Source organism: Sorex fumeus, unplaced genomic scaffold (assembly GCF_029834395.1).
Source record: "Sorex fumeus unplaced genomic scaffold, SorFum_2.1 ptg000233l, whole genome shotgun sequence".
NCBI classification, from domain to species: domain Eukaryota; kingdom Metazoa; phylum Chordata; class Mammalia; order Eulipotyphla; family Soricidae; genus Sorex; species Sorex fumeus.
In genome coordinates, this window is record NW_026606290.1 from 2,663,394 (window position 1) to 2,682,684 (window position 19,291).

A 19,291-nucleotide genomic window follows, 5' to 3' on the forward strand; every position below is an offset into this window, starting at 1 on the left:
CTTTTTCCCTGCACACAGCAGACTCAGGTTCAATCCCAGCATCCAACTATAGTCCCCTGAGCCCACCAAGAATGACCCCTAAGCACAGAGCCAGGAGTAAATCCCGAGTACTGCCAGGTGTGGCCCCAAAACAAAACAAAACAAAACAAAAAAGGAACCAGAGATGCTGCTGCAGCCAGCACTGGGCCAGACTGTCCGGGACAGGTGACCAGGCAGACCCTGACCGTCCTGCAATGACGCTGGAGGTGCTAGCATCACATCTCCTTACGCCTAGAGGTGGGCACTGCAGCCCCCCTGTGGCCTTAGGACTGGGCTCTGGCCCATCCGGGCACCTGGCAAGGTCTCAGCCACTCCAGAGCACCCCTCCCACCCCTGCGACCCCTGCCAGGCCTCTCCTCTGGCAAACACAGATGGGGGCGGGAGGGGGCACCTTCCTCCCAGGCCTAGGGCACCTCCCAGAGCCGCCCCCACCTGGTCTGCCCTCCCTCCTCGTCCATCTTGGAGATGCTGCAGTTCTCCAGGATCATGTGGCCAGAGATGTCCAGTGATATGAGGTCCCCAAGCTTCTGCACGAACAGGCTCAGCACTTTGCGAGTCAGCTTGAACTTGTAGTAGCTGGAGAGACGGTCTCGGGAGATGTCCAGGTGTCTGGGGGGAGGGGGGTTGCACCAGGTTAGGAGCTGGGTGCAGCCCCAGGGGCCTGGGACATCTCGGCCCCCTCAGATTGGGGCTGGGAGACCCCAATTCTCTAAGATTGGGGCTGGAAGACCCTGACCCCCTCAGATCGGGACCGGGAGACACTGACCCCCTTGGATCACGGCTGGGACACCCTGGAACCCTTGAATCGGGGTGGGGAGACCCTAAACCCCTTGGATCAGGGCTGGCAAGAACCCCCTGTCATCCCCACTGCAGGATATTCTGGGGAAAAGAAACCTCCGGATCCAGATCCTTTTTGGGAGTGGGGGCTGGAGCGATAGTACAGCAGGTGGGGTCTTGCCTTGCCCACAACCTACCTGGGTTCGATCCCTGGCACTCCCGAGGGCCCCCCCAGCACTGCCAGGAGTGGCCCCTGAGTCCCACTGGGTGCAGCCTCCAAACAAAACAAATACACCAGACATCTACCTCTGCCTGGGGGCCGCCAGGGCTAGGCCCAAGGGGTGCAGGAGACCACGGGGGCGGGGAACGGGCCCAGCCCTGGCCGCCAGGGCTGGAGGAGACCCCCAGCCCCCCGCCTCCCCCGGCAGCCGTGCGGGACGCTGGCGGCCAGGCGCTGCTCACCGCAGCTTGTGCAGCTGGACAATGACACGGATGTGATCGTCCGACAGGTCCATGTTGTAGAGCACGAGGGACACCAGGCTGTCCTGCCACTGGGTCAGGAAGGCTGCGTCGCTCGTCTGGATGCCCGACAGGTCCAGGGCGGCCAGCGCACGCAGTGGCCGCAGCAGGGGCTCCACGGGCACGCCGTCGGTCATGCGGCCCAGGTTGAGGAAGCGCAGGCGGCTGAAGCCCTCAAAGGTGAAGTCCTTGACCAGCACCTGGCAGGTGGGGTTCACCAGACACTCGTCCTCGCAGCCCCCTGGGTTCTCCTCCTCGTAGAAGATGTTGGCGCAGCCATAGAGGCTCAGGGACACGAGCGTGGGCCCGAAGCTCCGCAGCGTCTGCAGGCTCTTGGCCGACAGCTTCTCGCAGTTGGTCAGGTACAGCTCCACCAGGTCCTGGGGAGGCGCCCGCACCGGGCGGTCAGGTCAGCACCGGCACTGCCCACGGCGGGGGGTGGGGGGGTGGGCTGAGGGGAGGCCGGCCCCGCTCACCTGCTTGCGGATGGCCTCCAGGTCCTGGTCCTGCACCAGGTCCTCCCGCAGGTGCAGGCGGCTCAGGCGGGTGCTGCGGGGGTCGGAGAAGAGGCTGAAGAAGCTCTCGTGAGGCTCGAAGCTGCAGGCGGCGTTGACCAGCTCCACGTACCTGAGGGGATAGGGGGGGAGAGGGCCCAGCTCAGGGGATGTGGTGAGCAGCAAATCCTGAGGGCACCTCCTCTATCCCAGCCCCGCAGACACTTTCACAAACGCACATGCCTGCCGCCCCCAAGACACCCTCCCAGGACTCCCCCCACCCCCAGTGCGCACACTCCTGTCCTCTGGCAACTGCTGGTTCCCTCCTCCCCTCTCCCAGCACCTTCCAAAGTGGGAATGCAGGAAGCTGTGGAGTTTGGGGTCCCGGTGGGGTGGGGGCAAGCACTCAACCAAGCCTGCAGGCCAGCAGCTCAAAGAGGACCCATTCTACAGTCTGGGGTTTGGGAAGGGTCTCGCCTGACGCTGTGCTCAGGGATCACGCCTAGTGGGCTCGGGGACCATCTGGGGTAACAGGGATCGAACCCCGGTAGGCCGTGTGTAAGACAAGTGCCCTCCTCGCTGTGTTACAGCTCCGGGCCTGGCCTTTCAGCACTGAGCACCTGAATGTCCCTCGTGGCACGGGCCTGACTCAAGCACCCCCCAACCATGAAAGCCTCACATGCTCTCCCAGAGGTGCTCTGGCCTCACTCTCCCAACCCCCCTCTGGGCATGCAGACCAAACTCCAAGACTGGGCCTGCGGATCAAGTTCTAGAAGCCTCTCTGCATGAGCAGTCCCTAGAAGGGATGTAGTCCACTCTGAATGTGGCTCTGGGGGTGAGTCTGTAGGTATCCTTACTCACCAATGGCATGTGCTCGTGGCCACACACACACACATACACAAACACACATGCACATTCAGATACACACCCACACGCAAACACACATGCACTCAGATACACACACACGCACACTGAGATATACACAAACACATACACGCACACATATGCACATGCACATACATGTGTGCACACACACACACACACGAGTGCACAGACACACGCATGCTTGGCCCCTGCTCACTCATTGACGAGCCGGTCACAGATCTCGCTGGGCAGGAAGATGTCAGGGCGCAGCCGCAGGGTGCCCTTGTCCAGCAGGCAGCCCAGGGTGCCGTCCAGGTTCCGCAGGCAGAAGTCGGTGCAGAGGGCCATCAGGGACTCAGGGGTGTCGGACGCCATCTTGGAGAGGGCTGGGGGAGGTCACTCCACGGTGGGGGGGGCCCCCAGGGGCAATGGCGAGTCCCGCACTCACAGGATCATGGGGGTGCCGGGGCCTGCGCCATGGAGGAGGAGAGTGAGTCTGCGGTCATGTGGGGTCAGGGGGCAGCCCGACCCCCAGCCTTTTCCCTGGCTGAGCCACAATCCACACACACAGCGCGCCCCCCACCCCTCCTGAATGTCAGCCAGCAGGAAAAGGGGGAACTGAGGTTCGGATGGGACCAAAGGGGCCGTATTCCCATCTGCCCCTCTTGACCTCAAAGGGGGTCTGAGACACACACCCATACAGCACAGAGCAAAAGCATGTGGCGGCCCTGGTTCAATGCTGAGCCCCACAGGGACATGGGGAATCCCGGCCTGGGATGGTCCGAGCAGCACCGCATCCTCCAGGCCCGGAACCACGAGCCTGGGGGCGTGAGGACCACTGGAAGGAGAGGCCCGAGCGACAGCACGGCCAGTCGGGCCACTTGCCTTGCACGCAGCAGACCCAGGTTTGATGCCCGGCATCCCATGTGGTCCCCTCGAGCACTGCCAGGACTGACCCCTGGGTGTGGAGCCAGGAATGAGTCCTGAGCATTGCTATGGCCCCAAAAATTTTAAAAAAAGGAAAAAAGGAATCACTGGGAGGGGACCCCAGGCCACCTGAGCAGCACCTGGAGGACCCCCCAACTCTCCATGTTCCCCCCCACACACACACACAGAACAATGGGTCTGCTAGTTGCCAACGGTCTCAGAGACCCTGAGAATCCACCTCAACAGCTGGGTCTGTGGGTGGGGGGTGACGGGAAGAGACCGAGAGTGTGTGGAAGGCCTGGCACTCTGGCGGGGTGAGACACAGTAAGGGAGCGGCCCTGAAGCACTAATATTAACACGATTGCAGAGAGGCACCTGGAATGAAGAGCCAAAGGTTTCTCCCAGGAGAAACTAAACCAGGGCTGGAGCGATATAGCACAACAGGTAGGGCATTTGCCTTGCACATGACCAACCCGGGTTCGATTCCCAGCATCCTCTAAGGGGCCCCCAAGCACTGCCAAGAATAATTCCTGAGTGAAGAGCCAGGAGTAACCCCTGAGCATTACCAGGTGTGAACCCCCCACCCAAAAAAGGGAAATTAACCACAAAAGTTGGGGTTTGAGTATTCAGAGTAGTCTTACTCAGAACAGGCCAGATGTGCAAATACCAGCTACCGACGGGAGGGGAAGCCCCACGCGGTGGGCCAGCTGCACGGGGACCCACACAGTGAGCGGGAGACCACACAGCTGCTACTCTCTGCTGTATGTGAGGGACCCTGGCAGCAGGCACGGCACTGGAGCACATGTCCGGTGTACAGAAGCCCTGGGTTCAACCCCTTGGCCCAGCACCCCAAGGACTGACCCGTGGTGGTGATCGGGGTTGCCCACAGGCAGTGCCCATGGCGGAACCCGGCTCGGCTGCATATGAGTAGGCGCTTGCCTTGTACAAGGCTGACCTGGGATGGATCCCCAGCATCCCACCCGGTCTCCCGAGCCCCTCCAGGAGTGACTGGTGAGTACAGAGCCAGGAGTAAACCCTAAGACCAACCAACTAAAAAAAAATAATAATAAACTCTTAAACAGGACGCAAAGCACCCACCAAGGGCCCCGGCGGTGGAGAGTGGGAGAGCACAGGCCTGGCATGGGGGGGGCCTGGGGGCTGGCATCTGATACCACCAGGGCCCAGCAGCCCCAGGAATGTGGGGTGTGCCGCCCCACATCATTTAAAGAAAAAAAAAAGCTCCCCATAAGGGGCAAGTGATAAAGCAACTGGCACCGACGGGGAGCGGCCTCCCAACAGCCGCACTGAACATGCTGAAGGCTGGACCACCTCACAGCGGAGGGGGTCTCGCGAGGAGACGTCACTAGAGAGCCGAAGGAGGGAACGGCAGTAAAGGCGTTGCTGAGCCGGGTTCGATCCCCAGCACCACACAGAGTCCCCTGAGATTCACCAAAAGTGACCTCAGGGCCCAGAGCCAGGAGTTAGCCCTGAGCACAGGCGGGGACCCTCCTCCCCCTAAAGGAGATGTCATGTGGGGAAGGTCACTGCTATGGCAGAAGCTGCTGCGCTGGCTGATCCCACCAAGGCGCTGCACCCAGAATACTTGAACAACTTCTGCACATCTCTCTCTTTTGTTTCTCTTCTGTTTGTGGGCCCGGCGCTCCAGGCCTGCTCCTGGGGAGGTACCGGGGCCGCTCAGGGAAGCAGGCGGTGCTGAGGGTCAGACAGTCTCAGCCAGCCATCTCCTGAGGCCACTCCATCACTTTCTGTTTTGCAGTTCCAGGGATCAAGCCCAGGCCTGGCACAGGCAAGTGCCGCTGCCCCTAGCCCCAGCGAACCCTCTTCCCAAAGGACGGGCATCGGGGCCGGCAGGGGTGGGGGGTGTGTGTGTGAAGAGCCCAGCTCGCATCAGTACCTGGGCTCCAGGCCAAACCCTGCAAGGACACGTGCCTGAGTGACAGGAGTGGAGAGGAACGGGCACTGCATACGAGAGGGCACAGCAGACTCAAACGCCGCAAAGGCTCGGGGGTGGGGGCCACGATGAGACCCTGGCAGCCCGCCTCCCGCAGACCCCCTCCCATCTCCCGTGGGCAGCTCACGGCCATCCTGGAGGAAGGGGGGCAGAGCAGTCGGCAGCTCCCTGCAAGGGTGGCAGGGGAGTGACAGGAGCACTGTTGGCACCACCCACCCAGCACGAACACACACATCTGCCCAGGCCCGCAGCCAGCAGGCACGCAGAGATAAGGGCGCCCCCAACACACACACCGCCCACGGCTCCCAGCAGCTCCCCACGCAAAGCACCCGAGGGGGCGCCTAAGAGGGAGGGTGAGGGCGTTTGCCTGGCACACGGTCCACAGGGTTTGAGCCCCAGCCCCCACATATGATCTGAGCACAGAACCAGGAGCAAGCACTGAGCACCGACGAATGTAGCTCACAAAAGTCAGAAAAAGAACCTGCAGGTTTTTTTTCTGGGGCCAGATCTGAAAGCACAGCGCTCCCTGAGACGGCCGGAACCGACACGCGACCACAGGGAACCTTGCTTCCTGCAAGTCACCTCCCAAAGCCTGCGGAGAACAGGGAAGGTCAAACCCACGGTGACGCGCCAGAGTCGGGAAAACATGCTCCCTGCACCAAGCACCCGCGCACACAAGCATGGACACGCACACATGTGTATACACACATGCACACACATATACACAACATGCAAACACGCACATGCACATACACATGTGCACACATGGCCCACAGGACCCCCTGTGTGGAAGGAGCTGCCGGGCACTGCTGCCCCCCAGCCTGGCCAATGCCAGGCCAATGTCCCCGTGGCCTTGCCCTCTGTCCTGGGAGCAGGGCGCTGCTGCAGAGTTAGCTGTGGCCACACTCTGAGGTGCTCAGGACTGAGTCCTGGCTCTGTGCTCTGGGGTCACTCCTGGTGGGCTCAGGGGACCCTAAGGGTGCTGGGGATCGAACCCGGGTCGATGCGCACAAGGCATACGCCCTCCCGGCTGTGCTCTTGCTCCCGCCCTATGTGGTCACTGAAAACAGTTGTGAAGGAGACACCTGTTACAAAAGCCCAGGGTGCCTGCACTCGCCGATGCCTGACCTCCCGGCGCAGCTGGCAGGACCCTCCCGCCCACCCCTGGGAGCCTGCCCGGACAACTCCACTGACAAGGGCTGAGCAGCTCCCAGACTCGTGACCAAACCTCCAGAGATCAACTGGCTGCAAAAATTTCTCAGATTCACGGTCCCGAGCTGAGAGCACCAGGGCGACCTTGCAGGGGGTGGGCCAAGTCCCACCCTGCTGGAGACCCGGCCGCCAGGCTCCCGCCCTAAAATCTGCCCCATGCAAACGGCCAGACTCCACCACCTCACAACTGAGCTCCCAGATGCCGGACTGCCAACAACTTCAGGTACATCCGGGTGTTTTTAGAGGGGGGGGGGAGTTGAAAACTCTGGGCATTCTCAGAGGGGGGCAACCTCCCCCCAACCTCCCCATACTCCCAGCAGCCACACGAGAGCCCACCGCCGCAACCGCAACCGCTACCTACACTCACTGCTCCGGGAAATACCTGGGACTTTCTGGAGCAGCACCTCCAAACTCTAGGATCCTCACATCCCGGCAGGCGCAGACCAGATTGGACCAGAATGCAACTGAGAGGACAACTGAGCCAGATTAACAAAAACATTGTTGCAGAAGGCCCCGCTAGCAACCACAGCTCAGCCAACCCTCAGACAAGGACCTGATGTCCCGAGGGGAAGATGTAACAATTTTCCCAGATTTTCTCTTACTGAAGTTTTGGGTTTTTTTTTTTTGCTTTTTGGGTCACACCTGGCGATGCACAGGGGTTACTCCTGGCTCTGCACTCAGGAGTTACTCCTGGAAGTGCTCAGGGAACCATATGGGATGCTGGGAATCGAACCCGGGTCGGTTGCGTGCAAGGCAAACGCCCTACCTGCTGTGCTATCGCTCCAGCCCCCGAAGCATTTTTCTTGCCTGGCAAGCCACCCGTGATGTATTTGATATGCCAAACACAGTAACAACAAAATCTCCAATGGAGACATTACTGGGCCCGCTTGAGCCATTTAGATCTGTCCTCCCGTTGTTCATTGATTTGCTCGAGCGGGCCCAGTAACATCTCCATTGTGAGACTTGTTGTTACTGTGTTTGGCATATCGAATACATCACGGGTAGCTTGCCAGGCTCTGCCATGCGGGCGAGATACTCTTCGGTTGCTTGCAGGGCTCTCTGAGAGGGGCGGAGGAATCGAACTCGGGTTGGCCATGGCCATGTTGGCTGCGTGCAAGGCAAACGCCCTACCGCTGTGCTATCGCTCCAGCCCCGACCATTTAGATCTAACAAGCAATATTAACAAATGACTGTGGGCCTTCAGCCGGGGCACGTTTGAGGAGTGGTTGGGAGAATGGGGCCAATGCTGGTGGGAGCGAAGGAAACGGTGGTGGTGGGATTGGGGTTGGAATATTGGATGCCTGGAACAAATGTATCTATCATGAACTGTAAACCACAGTGCTTAAATAAAGAGGAAAAAATGTTGAGGGTCTAGAAGGATCGCACAGTGGGTGGGGCGCTGGCCTTGCACACAGCTGACCTGGGTTCTAAAATCCTGGAACCTCGTAGGGACCCCTGAGCCAGGAGTTAGCTCTGAGCACTGCCAGGTGTGGCCCCCAAGCAAAAACAACCTGTCAAGGACAATCCAATCCCAGGATGGGAGACAATCAGGATTTCAGCTGCTCTGGGAGTCTGGCCGGGCAGTGCCGGGTGTGACCCCAAACAAAACAAAACCCTGAGCGTCCCATGGTTCCTCAAGCACCACAAGGAATCACCCCGAGCAGAGCCAGGAGTAGCCCTTGAACACGCCTGGTGCAAAATCAGTAAATTTTAACTATCTCTCTGGCTAGGGACACAGCTCAAAGGGCTGGGTGCAGGCTCTCAGCCTGCAGGACCCCGGGTTCAATCCCTGGGCCTCCACGGCCATGAGGCGGTGACCCCAAGCACAGCGCTAGGAGTCCTCACCCCCTCCACCATAAAATAAAAAACCAAGCAAAAGAATGAAAGCATTTCAGGCTTGGCCTGGAGCTCAGTGGTTGAGCACTTGCTGATGAAGCCCCAGGTTCAATCCCCGGCACCTTCAAACACCAAAGTCAAGTCCCAGAAGATAACCCAGATGGCAGCAAAGTCCACTTTTGGGGGGGAAGTTCACTGCATAACCTGGGAGGCAAAAAGCTCGTGCAAAAGGGAAAATGGTGCCTTCAGTTCAGACTGACCGAGCCCAGGGCCGGAGCGACAGCACAGAAGGGAGGGCACTTGCCTTGCTGGGTTCGATTCCCAGGATCCCATATGGTCCCCTGAGCACCGCCAGGAGTGATTCTCTGAGTGCAGCGCCAGGGGTAACCCCTGAGCATCGCCAGGTATGACCCAAAAAGCCAAAAATGAATTACTAGGCTCACTGTGCCCAAGCCAACCACCAAAGCCTGGTCCGAATCTGACCCCCCACAACTGTTTGCCCCCACTGGGCTGACATCAGAAAAGGGGGGTGAGGGAGCGCCACCAGCCCCAGCCCAGGGTGTGGGGAGCCCGGGGCAGAGCCTCCCTTTGCAGGGTGATGGCCGGAAGTTGTGGGGGGGAACTCCTGAGAAGTGCGAGCAAGGCGCTCCCCTGTAAAACCCACCAGGCCATCCCAGGCACACCTGCCCCCTCATCAGGAGGCTCTGTGGCTCAGGGGTCCCTGCGCTCAGACCGGTCCCCCCAATTTTCTAGTAAATGAAGCTACCTCTTTCCCTGGAAAAGGTGGGGGAGGGGTGGCGCTCGATGCCTCACCCAGGTCGCGACTGAGCCGTCAGCAAGGGTGAAGGGTGAAGGGTCATGAGGTCGAGCCGGACTCTGGCGCTCAGGAGCGGCTGCACCCGACACCAGCCTGCGTGCCCTGGGCCAGTCCTGTGTCTGCAGTCCCACGCAGAGGTGACCCCACTGCCCCCGCGCCAGGTGAGACCCACACAGGGACACGTCACTGCTCCAGAGCTCGACCTCCACCTCTCAGCCTCTCCAACAGCTAGCACAGGGCCAGAGAGGACGACGGGGAGGGCACCAGGGTGGCCTGTGGTCCATCCTGAGGGGATCCCAGCGCCCCAACAGAACCCCTGGGCCCTGCCAGGGTGGTCCCTGCAGGGTTATGGCACTTGCCTTGCACGCAACTGACCTGGGTTCAACTCTCAATACCACAGAGCATCACTCCTGCACACAGGGACAAGAATGAGTCCTGGGCAGCCCCAGGTGCGGCCCCAAATAGCCCCTCCCACAAAAAGGAGCACCGTCTGGAGGTAACAAGGACGAGGAGCTGTGGCCTGGAGTCACCGCTCCACCATCGCCATCCCTTCCCCTGCTCCCCAAAAGTCCTCAAGAGTATGGGGGCTGGAGCAATAGCACAGCGGGTAGGGCGTTTGCCTTGCACGCGGCCAACCCGGGTTCAATTCCCAGCATCCCATAGGGTTCCCTGAGCACCGCCAAGAGTAACTCCGGAGTGAGCCAGGAATAACCCCTGTGCATTGCCAGGTGTGACCCCTCCGCCAAAAAAAAGAGAGTAACCACAAGGCACCCCGAAGCGCTGGGGGCAGTGGGCAGCGAGCAAGGTGCCAGGCATGTCTGGGCACTGATGCCAGGCCAAGGGGAGGGGATGGGAGCGCCCTCCCGCGGCCGACCTGGCTTTCTTTCCCTGTGACAGGCCCTGGCCATCTGGGCCCCGGCAGCTGGTACAGAGTAAGGCTGTGCCCAGCACCACACAGGCAGAAGCGGGTCTCTCTCCGCCCTCTCTGGCAGGTTCTCTGGGTACTGGGTCCGCCGTGAGCTGACATTACTGTGGGGGGCAGCGGGGACAGACGGAGGAGACAGGGGTGTCGAAGGAGAAGGACCACCACGACAAACACATCAACGAGGACAGGACCCCAGGCCCACGCCGGGTGCGCGCACTCACAGCTCAGGGGCCCATTTTGTGGGGTTCCAAGTGGCACAACAAAACTCTCCAAAGCCCCTGCAGCGGTGACCTAGGTAGGTGTGGCCTCTCCCAAAGAAACGCCCCCCTCCCCATCCTGGCACGGGGACTGGAAGGAAGCTCCCGGGACCCAGCCCTGGCCCCAGCTGGCACCACCAAGAATAAGGTTTCCTGCCGCTAGGGGAACCTTCCTTTGTTTTCTGTTTGTTTTGGGGGATGCCTATGGGATAACAGGGATCAAACACGGCTCAGTGACGCTCAAGGCCAGCGCCCTCCCTGCCGGACCCTCCCTCCGGCCCTCTCCCCCTCTCCGATGGAGACCCCGAGATTCGCCAGAGATTGGGGGGGGTTAGGCACCCACCTAAGGCAGCACAAGCCCCGGGCCTCCAGCTTCGCCACAAGGTGGGAAGAAGTAGAGGTCCCACCACATGCTGCTGACCGGCCACAGAGGGGTTGGGGGGGGGGGGGTCCGAGGCGCTGAGTCCTGGAACAACGCCCACCCTGGGAAACAGAGGCGGGGGGAGCGCCAGGACAAACGCCCCATTTACAGATGCTGGAAGGCAGCCAGGAGGCAGAGCGCCCTGGCCGGAGAGCGGGCTGGGCGGCTGCGGGGAGCAGGGTCGGGGCAGTGGCCGGGGGTCTCTGGAGGGCAGAGCGGCGCAGAGGACACCCCGAGAGGGTCCTGGGCTGAAGAGCCTGCAGAGACTCAACATACTGGGGGTGGGAGGTTCTGCTGGACAGACGTGGGAGGCGGCGGCGCGCGGCTCACCGGCGCCACCGTCAGGCGGCGGCGCGCACCCCCAGCCCGGGACGCGGCGTGCCGGGACGGCGTGTGCTCCTCTCCGCCGCCACGAGGTGGCGCGCTGCCAAGCTGCACCGCACAGCGGGGGCGGCTGCGGGCTTTGTCCCGGGTCCGGGCAGGGGCACCTCGGCCGGTCGGGGCGTCCCGGGGCCGCGCATGATTCATCGGCCCAACACCCAGGCTCCCCACGCCCATCTCGTGCAAGCCACGAAGCACCCCGCGATAACGAGGGGCGCTGCGTGGCCCTCGACCCGAGACGGGCCAAGCCGTCGCCCGGGTGAGAGGGCGGCTCGTTATCGCTGATCGCTATTACCCCAAGTGATAGCAGCTGCGTCTCCGCGTCTCCGACCGGCGCTCCCTCCCCCGGGTCCCCCCCACTCTGCCTTCCACCCCCCAGGGGCCTTGGACCGCGCTCAGACTCCCTCTGGGGCTGCAGGGCTGGGCGCTCCTTGTGGTGGGGCACTGATCCCGGAGGGTGGGGGGGTCGCACACAGTGTGCTCCTGGCCAGCCGGGTTCGGGAGGACGCACCTCTCAGGCCCCATGGGTCCCCTGGCCAATATTTACCAGCCTCGGTATTCAGCGGGGTTCTGACCTGCAGGAGAGTGGCTGAGGAGAAACAATGACAGCATAGCAATAATTGGCAAAACCTGGCAGTACTGGCGAAATGACGACTTCCTAAAAACAAGGCTTGGAGAGATTCAGATGTTCCTGTCTTTTCCTTTCTTTTGGGGGGGGAGGGAGTGTGCCCAAGAAGTGCTCATAGGTCTTTGGGACCACTCCCCCAAGGACCCAAGGGTACTGGGCCAGTGATGTGAGAGGCTGGGTGCTCAGTGCTCAGACCCGGTGATGCCAGGCTGCTCAGGCTCAGAGCTGTCCCCAGGAACCAAACACAGGGCCCCACGTGTAAGGCTCCAGCCCGCTGGGGTGTCTCCCTGGCCTGCACTCATTTCTTTCTTTTCTTTTGGTTTTTAGGGCCACACTGGAGATGCATAGGGCTTACTCCTGGCTCTGCACTGAGGAATTACTCCAGGTGAGGCTCTGGAGACCATATGGGATGCAGGGATGGAACCCAGGTGGGCCTCGTGTGTGGCGGATTTATCTCTCTGGCCCACCCCTAGAGCTCATTTCTGAGGCTGAAAAAAAAAATCAGCTCCAGTGACAACTGGCCGGAGTCACTCCGATACGGGAGGCTGGTCCCCAAAGAGAAGCCCGGGCCTCTGAGCTCACAGTGCCAGAGAACGGGCTGCGTCTCCCGGGCCCCGGATGCTTCTGCAGGAGCCGGGTAGCGCTCCTGCCGGCCCCTGAGAGGACACACGTGGGAAGCAGAGAGGAGCTGGGACATTTGCCCGTGACACGACGCGCCAACGACCGAGTCGGACTTGACCCAAAAGGCTCCGTCCCCACGGCCTGCAAAACCAGGCAGGTTCGGCGCATACGCAGTCTGGCTTTTCCTCCCCAAATCCTCAAGCCCTGCTCACTGGCACAGAGCAGGTGCGGCAGGCGAGGGCCACACAGCGCTGTCCTGTGCTGCTCAGGCAGACCAGACCCTTCTGGAAGCAAGTCTCCCTGGGCAGGTGAACCACATGTGCCCCGACCCCGCGTCCAGGCACACACGCAGGCACCTCTCGGGCTTACCCAGTTCAATCCCCACCACACGCATGAATGCAGCGGGACAGGGGAGTCTGGGATCTCGACTAAAAAAGTCCCCCCCCCCCCCCCGCCCAGTCTAGGTCCAAACCAGGTCTCCACACTCCCTGGCGGGGATGGGGCTATGCCCCCTGGCTCCCTTACTGCTCCCCACAATTTTCCAGCCTGAGCTTGCACTGCCACCAGCTGCTGTGAAGATGAGGGGCTGGAGCAATAGCACAGCGAGGAGGGCGTTTGCCTTGCACGTGGCCGACCCAGGTTCGATTCCCAGCATCCCATATGGTCCCCCAACACCGCCAGGAGTAATTCTGAGTGCAGAGCCAGGAGTAGCCCCTGTGCATCGCCGGGTGTGACCCAAAAAGCAAAAATAATAATAAGATGAGGAACTGAGGCGGCTGCATGCCACCAGGTGCCCTGTCACCGTCCTCATGGCGACTTCTGCGAACCGGGCCTACCAGACCACAACGGGGCGCCTCAGCCCTGGGGAATCTGCACTTGAGCTGAGCTGACAGCGCCTTTCAGGGGTAGGAAAGGGCCCCTCTGAGAAGCTGAGATGCCAGGAAGCCTGGCCGTGGTCACTGCCTGGAGCCCAATGATCACTTCATCCTCTCAAACCAACCTGCATCTCCTCTGACCACAGGACAATGTCAGTCAGCACCATGCCGCTGGGGTGCTCCCCTAAAATGCCTCATGACAGCCCCCCATGGTTATCTGATCCCTCTTCTCTGACTCCCTCACCCACACACTCTCCTCCCTGCTGCTCCAACAGGTCTAAGACCTCAGGACCTTTGTGCTCTGGAGGGATGAGCTGCCTCCTGGAGGCCTGCCTGGTTTGCTGCGCCCTCTCCCTCCCTCAGGGCCTTAGCCCTGCGGTCACTGCCTGGAGACCACCCTCGATTGAAAAAAGGGGGGAACCCTCTCTCCGGCGCTCCTTCATGCCCCTTCCTCCTCCATATCTGGCTCAAGCCCATCTAACCACGACCACCGCGTATCATGCAGGTACCACCAGCTCAATGAATGAATGACGGCCCCAAACGGAGAGACCCCCCCCTCACCCCCTGGCCTCCACCTCCTGGTCCCACGGGGGACTCCGGCGTGCCCTTTTCAAGCTGTCTTCCCCGCTCACCCCCAGCCGTTTGAAACCCGGACAGAACCCGGATTTCCCCTCCCCCACAAGGGAAAAAAATCAGGTGGGGGAAGATTTTCCCCCTGGAAGCCAAGGGGCGACCAGCCCCTCCCCACCCCCCCAAATACACACACATAAAGACCCGACGCAGGGGGCAAGCCTGGCAACGGCTGGGAGGGAGGGGGGTCTTGGGCCCCCAGCGGGCCGGCCACGGGCAGCCGAGTCGAGTCCCACCCCCGGACAACGGCCAGCGCCGCCGGCGCCGCTGTCCACTCGCCTACCTGCCGCCCCGCGCTCCGGCCGGCCGCCCGGCGCCCCCTCCCCGGCCCGCGAGCTGCAGCACGGCCGCCCCGGTGCGCCCGGGCCCGGCGGGAGGAGGGGCTGACGCTCCACCAACAGGTAGGAGGGGCGGCAGCGCCGGGGGCCCCTTTCCGCCCGACAGCGACCCCCACTCCGCGCCGCGTCCCCCCACCCCCCGGGGCCGCTCCTCGGGGCGGCAGCGCTGCCCCGGGGCGGGGGGCGGCGGGCGGGCGCGGGGGGGCCGGGGGACCGGGGGGCGGCGGGGCGGGGCGCGGGGGGCCGGGGGCGCGGGCGAGGGGGCGCGCCGGGGGCCGCGGGGGCCGTTACCTGGCCCTGAAGGCTGCGGGCGGGGCCGAGGGCCGCCGGGTGCTGGCTCCGGGGCCCGGCCCCTCCCCCGATCCGGCTCCGAGGCTCGGAGCCCGCAGCCGCCGCCGCCGCCTCCGCTGTCAACAAACCCCGGGCGCGTCACTTCCGGGCCCGCCCCCTAGCAACCGCGGGCCCGGCCCCGCCCACCCCACTACCGCCCCCCCCCCCCCCCCCCGCCCGCGCCCCCGCCCCCGACACGGCTCCGGCGGCGCGCGCGGACGGCGGCGCCCGAAGGTTCCGGGCCGGGCCGGCGCCCCGAGTTCCGGCCCGCCGGGCCCCGGCGTGCGGAGGCGGAGGGGGTCCCGGCTTGGGGCCGGAGCCCAGGAAGGGGTCACGGGCCGCGACCGACTCCGCCTCCGCGCGTCCGCTCCGCTCCCCGCCGTCTCCGCGGTCCCCCCCACCCCCCGCAGGGACACCGCCGCGCGATCGGGGGTCGCCCGGGACGCCCCCCGCGCGCTCCGCCCCTCCGCGCCCGCCGGGACCTGGTGCTCCCGCTGCTCCCCGCCCCGTGCTCGCCTGGCTCCCGAGGGAATCTTCCAGAAGGAGCCCCGGCCCGGCACCCCCTGCGCGGGTCCCACCACCCCCCACCACCCCCCGCGGCCGCCCCCTCGAGCCCCGCTTACTTGGCCCCCTCCCCCCGTCGTCCCGCGCGGGCCGTGGCCAGCCATCCGGGTGGGTCCTCGCGGGGATGCCCAGCTCGGCAGCGCGCTCTCGCCCCCGCCTGGACCCCGCACGCGGCTTCGGCGTCAGGTGCCCGGTTAGATGCCCAGGCTGGGAGCAGAAACGCTCTCTGGACACGCCCCTTCCACTTCTAAAGCTAATTAGTGGGGCCGAGCGAGCGGGGAGGGCCTTTGGCCTTGCACGCGGCCGCCCCGGGTTCGAGCCCCGGCAGCCCAGAGGGTGCCCTGAGCACCGCCAGGAGTAACCTTTATCCCGAGCACCGAGGGGGGTGACCCAAATAAGCAAGAAAAAAAGAACAGAACTAATTAGTGGTCTTTGATCATCTGCCACGGGAGGGAGGAGGGTGCTTGGCGATGAATCTCAGAAAGCCATAAAAAGAAATAAAAACTTAAGAATGTTGGGAGAGACAAGAAATGATCTGGGGGTGCAGAAAGAGAATAGAAGGTGGGCGCTTGCCTCGCACGGAGCACCCCGGATTGGGTGCCCGCATTGCACATAAGTCCCGCCTCCCACCCCAGGACCACCGGAGTCACCTCTCTGTGCTCGGAGCCAGGAATAGTCCCCGAATATCTCTGGGTGTGACCTAACCCCCCTACCTTAACCCCCCCCAAAAAAAACCTGCCAAATCAGCTGTCTTTCCCTCCTCCTGCAAAGAGCATACTTTGCCTCAGCCTCAGAACCAGGGCTCCCCCAAAAGTTGGGTTAGGTTCCAGTGCAGAGTAGGGCCAGTGGTCTCAGATGCAGCTAGTGTCCACCCCAAAGTCCAGGCAACTTGCGCCCTCCCACACACACATATGCCATCTTGTCAGGATAGTGGCCAACCAGGCAGGAGCGAGTGATTCTATTCTGGCTACCTCCTCCCCCTCCGGCTCCCTCTGCAATTCATCCCAACAGACCCAGTGGTACTCGTGGGGTTCATGAGGTGACAGGATCAAACCCTGGCCCTTACTTGCAAAGCGCATGCTCCAACCTTGACTGTCCATTATTACTACTTCTTGTTAGTGATTTTGGCCACACCCGAGGTCCCGCTCAGGGCTTACTCCTGGCTCTGCACTCAGGGGTCATTCCTGAAGGTACTCAGGGGACCATATGAGATGGCACCAAAGGCCAGCGCCCTACCTGCTGTATTTATTATTGTATGTATTTCTGGCCCCAACAAATTTTGACCGAGACACAGAGCTGGGAGCTTGCTCTTGGCCGTTTATAAAAGGGCCCTTGAGGCCCACTCGGGATGGGAGATGCGTGCCGAAAATAAACTATAGCCCGAACATGATGGCCATTCAATACTTGCACTGCAGACCACAACACCCTAAAGGAGACAGTAAAAGGGAATGTGCCTGCCACAGAGGCGGTGTGGCGGGAGGGAGTGGGGGGGAATCGGACGGATACTGGGAACATTGGTGGTGGAGAGTGAACAGGCACTGGTGGAGGGATGGGAACTCGATCACTTTATGACTGAAACGTAAGCATGAAAGTTTGTAAGTCTGTAGCTGTATGAATCACGGTGATTCATTAAAAAATAAAAAATGTAATTAAAAAACAAGCAAAGAGGCCCTTGAGCATCGAGAGGACAGCAGGGAGGTGTTTGCCTTGATCCGGGCTCGATCCCTGGCACCACATATGTTCCCTTGAGCACCATGAGGAATTATCCCTGAGCCCAGAGCCAGAAGTGCCCCTGGTATGGCTCCAAAACTGGAAAACACACACACACAAACAAACTTGGAGTTGCCATCTGGCCTTCCACTTCCCCTTCTAGGTGTGTCTGCAGGGAAAATGCCCTGGGCTGAGCAGCAGTTACTTCTAAAGGTCAAGGTGTGGACCGACCCAGAGGCCCTCAGCTGGCCGTGGTTATGGTGATGGACCGTGACTCATCCCACACTCGAGCAGTAAAAGGAGATGAAGGACTATTGCATGCTGACACCAACGGATCTGGGACAGGTGCTAAAGAAAGAACCAGTCACAAAGACCACTCGGTGTGATTCTATTGTTTCACGCAGAACAAGCGACAGAAAGCAAGTTTGAGGGGTGGTGATGGTGGAGCGGTGGAGAGATAAACCAGCGGGGCACATGCCTTGCACGGCCGACACCAGGGGGCGCTCCTGAGCAGAATCAGGACTAGCCTCCCTGCGCCGCACCTCGGGTCTATTCCCACACCCTGGGTGATCAGGAAAAAGATTGCTCAGAGAAACAGGTTGTCACTTTGATGTCAAACCATGAGGTTTTGTTCACCTCTTTTGCATGGCTACCCAGCAGTCCAGTAGTTGCCCAATAGATTTGTTTTTTTTTTTTTTGTTTTTGTTTTTTTTTGCTTTTTGGGGCCACACCTAGCGATGCTCAGGGGTTACTCCTGGCTCTGCACTCAGGAATTACACCTGGTGGTGCTTGGGGGACCATATGGGATGTTGGGGATCGAACCCAGGTTGGCCATGTGCAAGGCAAACGCCCTACCTGCTGTACTATCTCTCTGGAGCCAAGTTTTTTCTTTTTTTTTTCTTTTTTTTTTTTTGTTGTTGTTGTTCCTTTTTGTTTGCTGGGAGCACACCCAGCAGTGCTCAGAAATTACTTCTGGCTCTATACTCAGGGATCACTCCAAGGGGTGCTCAGGGGGCCTTATGGGATCAAACCTCGACTGGCTGCGGCTGCGTGGAAGGGGACCTCCCTGCCCACTGTACTATCTTTTTTGTTTGGGTTTGGTTATAGAAGTCCTAGAAAGTTAATTCAGCAGTCTTCTTTGATTTGTGTTTTGGTTTTGAGTCATGCCTGGCAATGCTCAGGGCTTGCTCCTGGCTCTATGTTCGGGGATCACTCCTGGCCCCCGAACTCAGGGACCATATGGAATGCCGGGGTTCAAACCTGACTTTGCCAAGTGCAAGGTAAACATCCTACCCGCTGAACTATCACTCCGACACCCTAGCTTTTAATTTTTTTTCTTGCTTTTTTTTGGGTCACACCTGGCGATGCATGGGGTTTACTCCTGGCTCTGCACTCAGGAATCACCCCTGGCGGTGCTCGGGGGACCATATGGGATGCTGGGAATCAAACCCGGGTTGGCCACGTGCAAGCAAACGCCCTACCTGCTGTGCTATTGCCCCGGCCCCTTTAATTTATTTTTAATTTATTTTTGCCTTTTGGATCACACCTGGAGGTGATCAGTGGTTACTCCTGATGATGCTTGGGGGCCATATGGGATGCCGTGAATCAAACCAGGGTTGGACACGTGCAAGGCAAATGCCCTACCCGCTGTACTTTTGCTCCAGTCCGTCTTTATTTTTAATTATAAAAAAATTTTTGGGGGACTGGAGCGATAGCACAGCGGGTAGGGCGTTTGCCTTGCACACAGCCAACATGGCCGACACAGGTTCGATTCCCAGCATCCCATATGGTCCCCTGAGCACCGCCAGGAGCAATTCCTTATTCAGTCTTTTTTTTTTTATTAATTAATTTATTTATTTATTGAATCACCATGGGAAAGGTTACAAAGCTTTCAGGTTTAGGTCTCAGTCATGCAAATATCAAGCACATTTCCCTTTACCAAAACTTATTTTTTACCATGAAGAACCCCAATAAAACCCCACCCCCCACCCCTCCCAGTCCCTGTGGGGCAGATGAATTCTAGTTAACACTCTATCTGCTTTGATTAGATTCATTGTTTCAATAAAAGATTCACCACTATTATTTAGAGTTTACCAACCCCCCCAAGTCAGACATGCTGACAAAGCATTGTGAAGTGATTTGCTGTCTACAGCT

At 60.6% G+C, this 19,291-nt stretch overlaps 2 protein-coding genes across 5 annotated transcripts in view; one reads left to right on the top strand and one right to left on the bottom strand.

Moving 5' to 3' along the window:
• Positions 1–14,966, bottom strand: part of ZER1 (zyg-11 related cell cycle regulator) — a 31,202-nt gene extending 16,236 nt beyond the window's left edge. For all 4 annotated transcript variants that reach the window (XM_056108776.1, XM_056108775.1, XM_056108774.1 and 1 more), the window contains exons 1-5: positions 14,825–14,966; positions 2,911–3,163; positions 1,812–1,962; positions 1,279–1,715; positions 472–648 (exon numbers count right to left, since the gene is read on the bottom strand). In XM_056108776.1, the coding sequence (XP_055964751.1) occupies positions 472–648; positions 1,279–1,715; positions 1,812–1,962; positions 2,911–3,068 (923 nt within the window). In that variant the 5' untranslated portion in view covers positions 3,069–3,163; positions 14,825–14,966. The remainder of the gene's footprint in view (positions 1–471; positions 649–1,278; positions 1,716–1,811; positions 1,963–2,910; positions 3,164–14,824) is intronic.
• TBC1D13 (TBC1 domain family member 13) overlaps positions 1–19,291 on the top strand; it is a 99,476-nt gene that overhangs the window by 49,845 nt on the left and 30,340 nt on the right. The gene's annotated exons all lie outside the window — the stretch shown is intronic.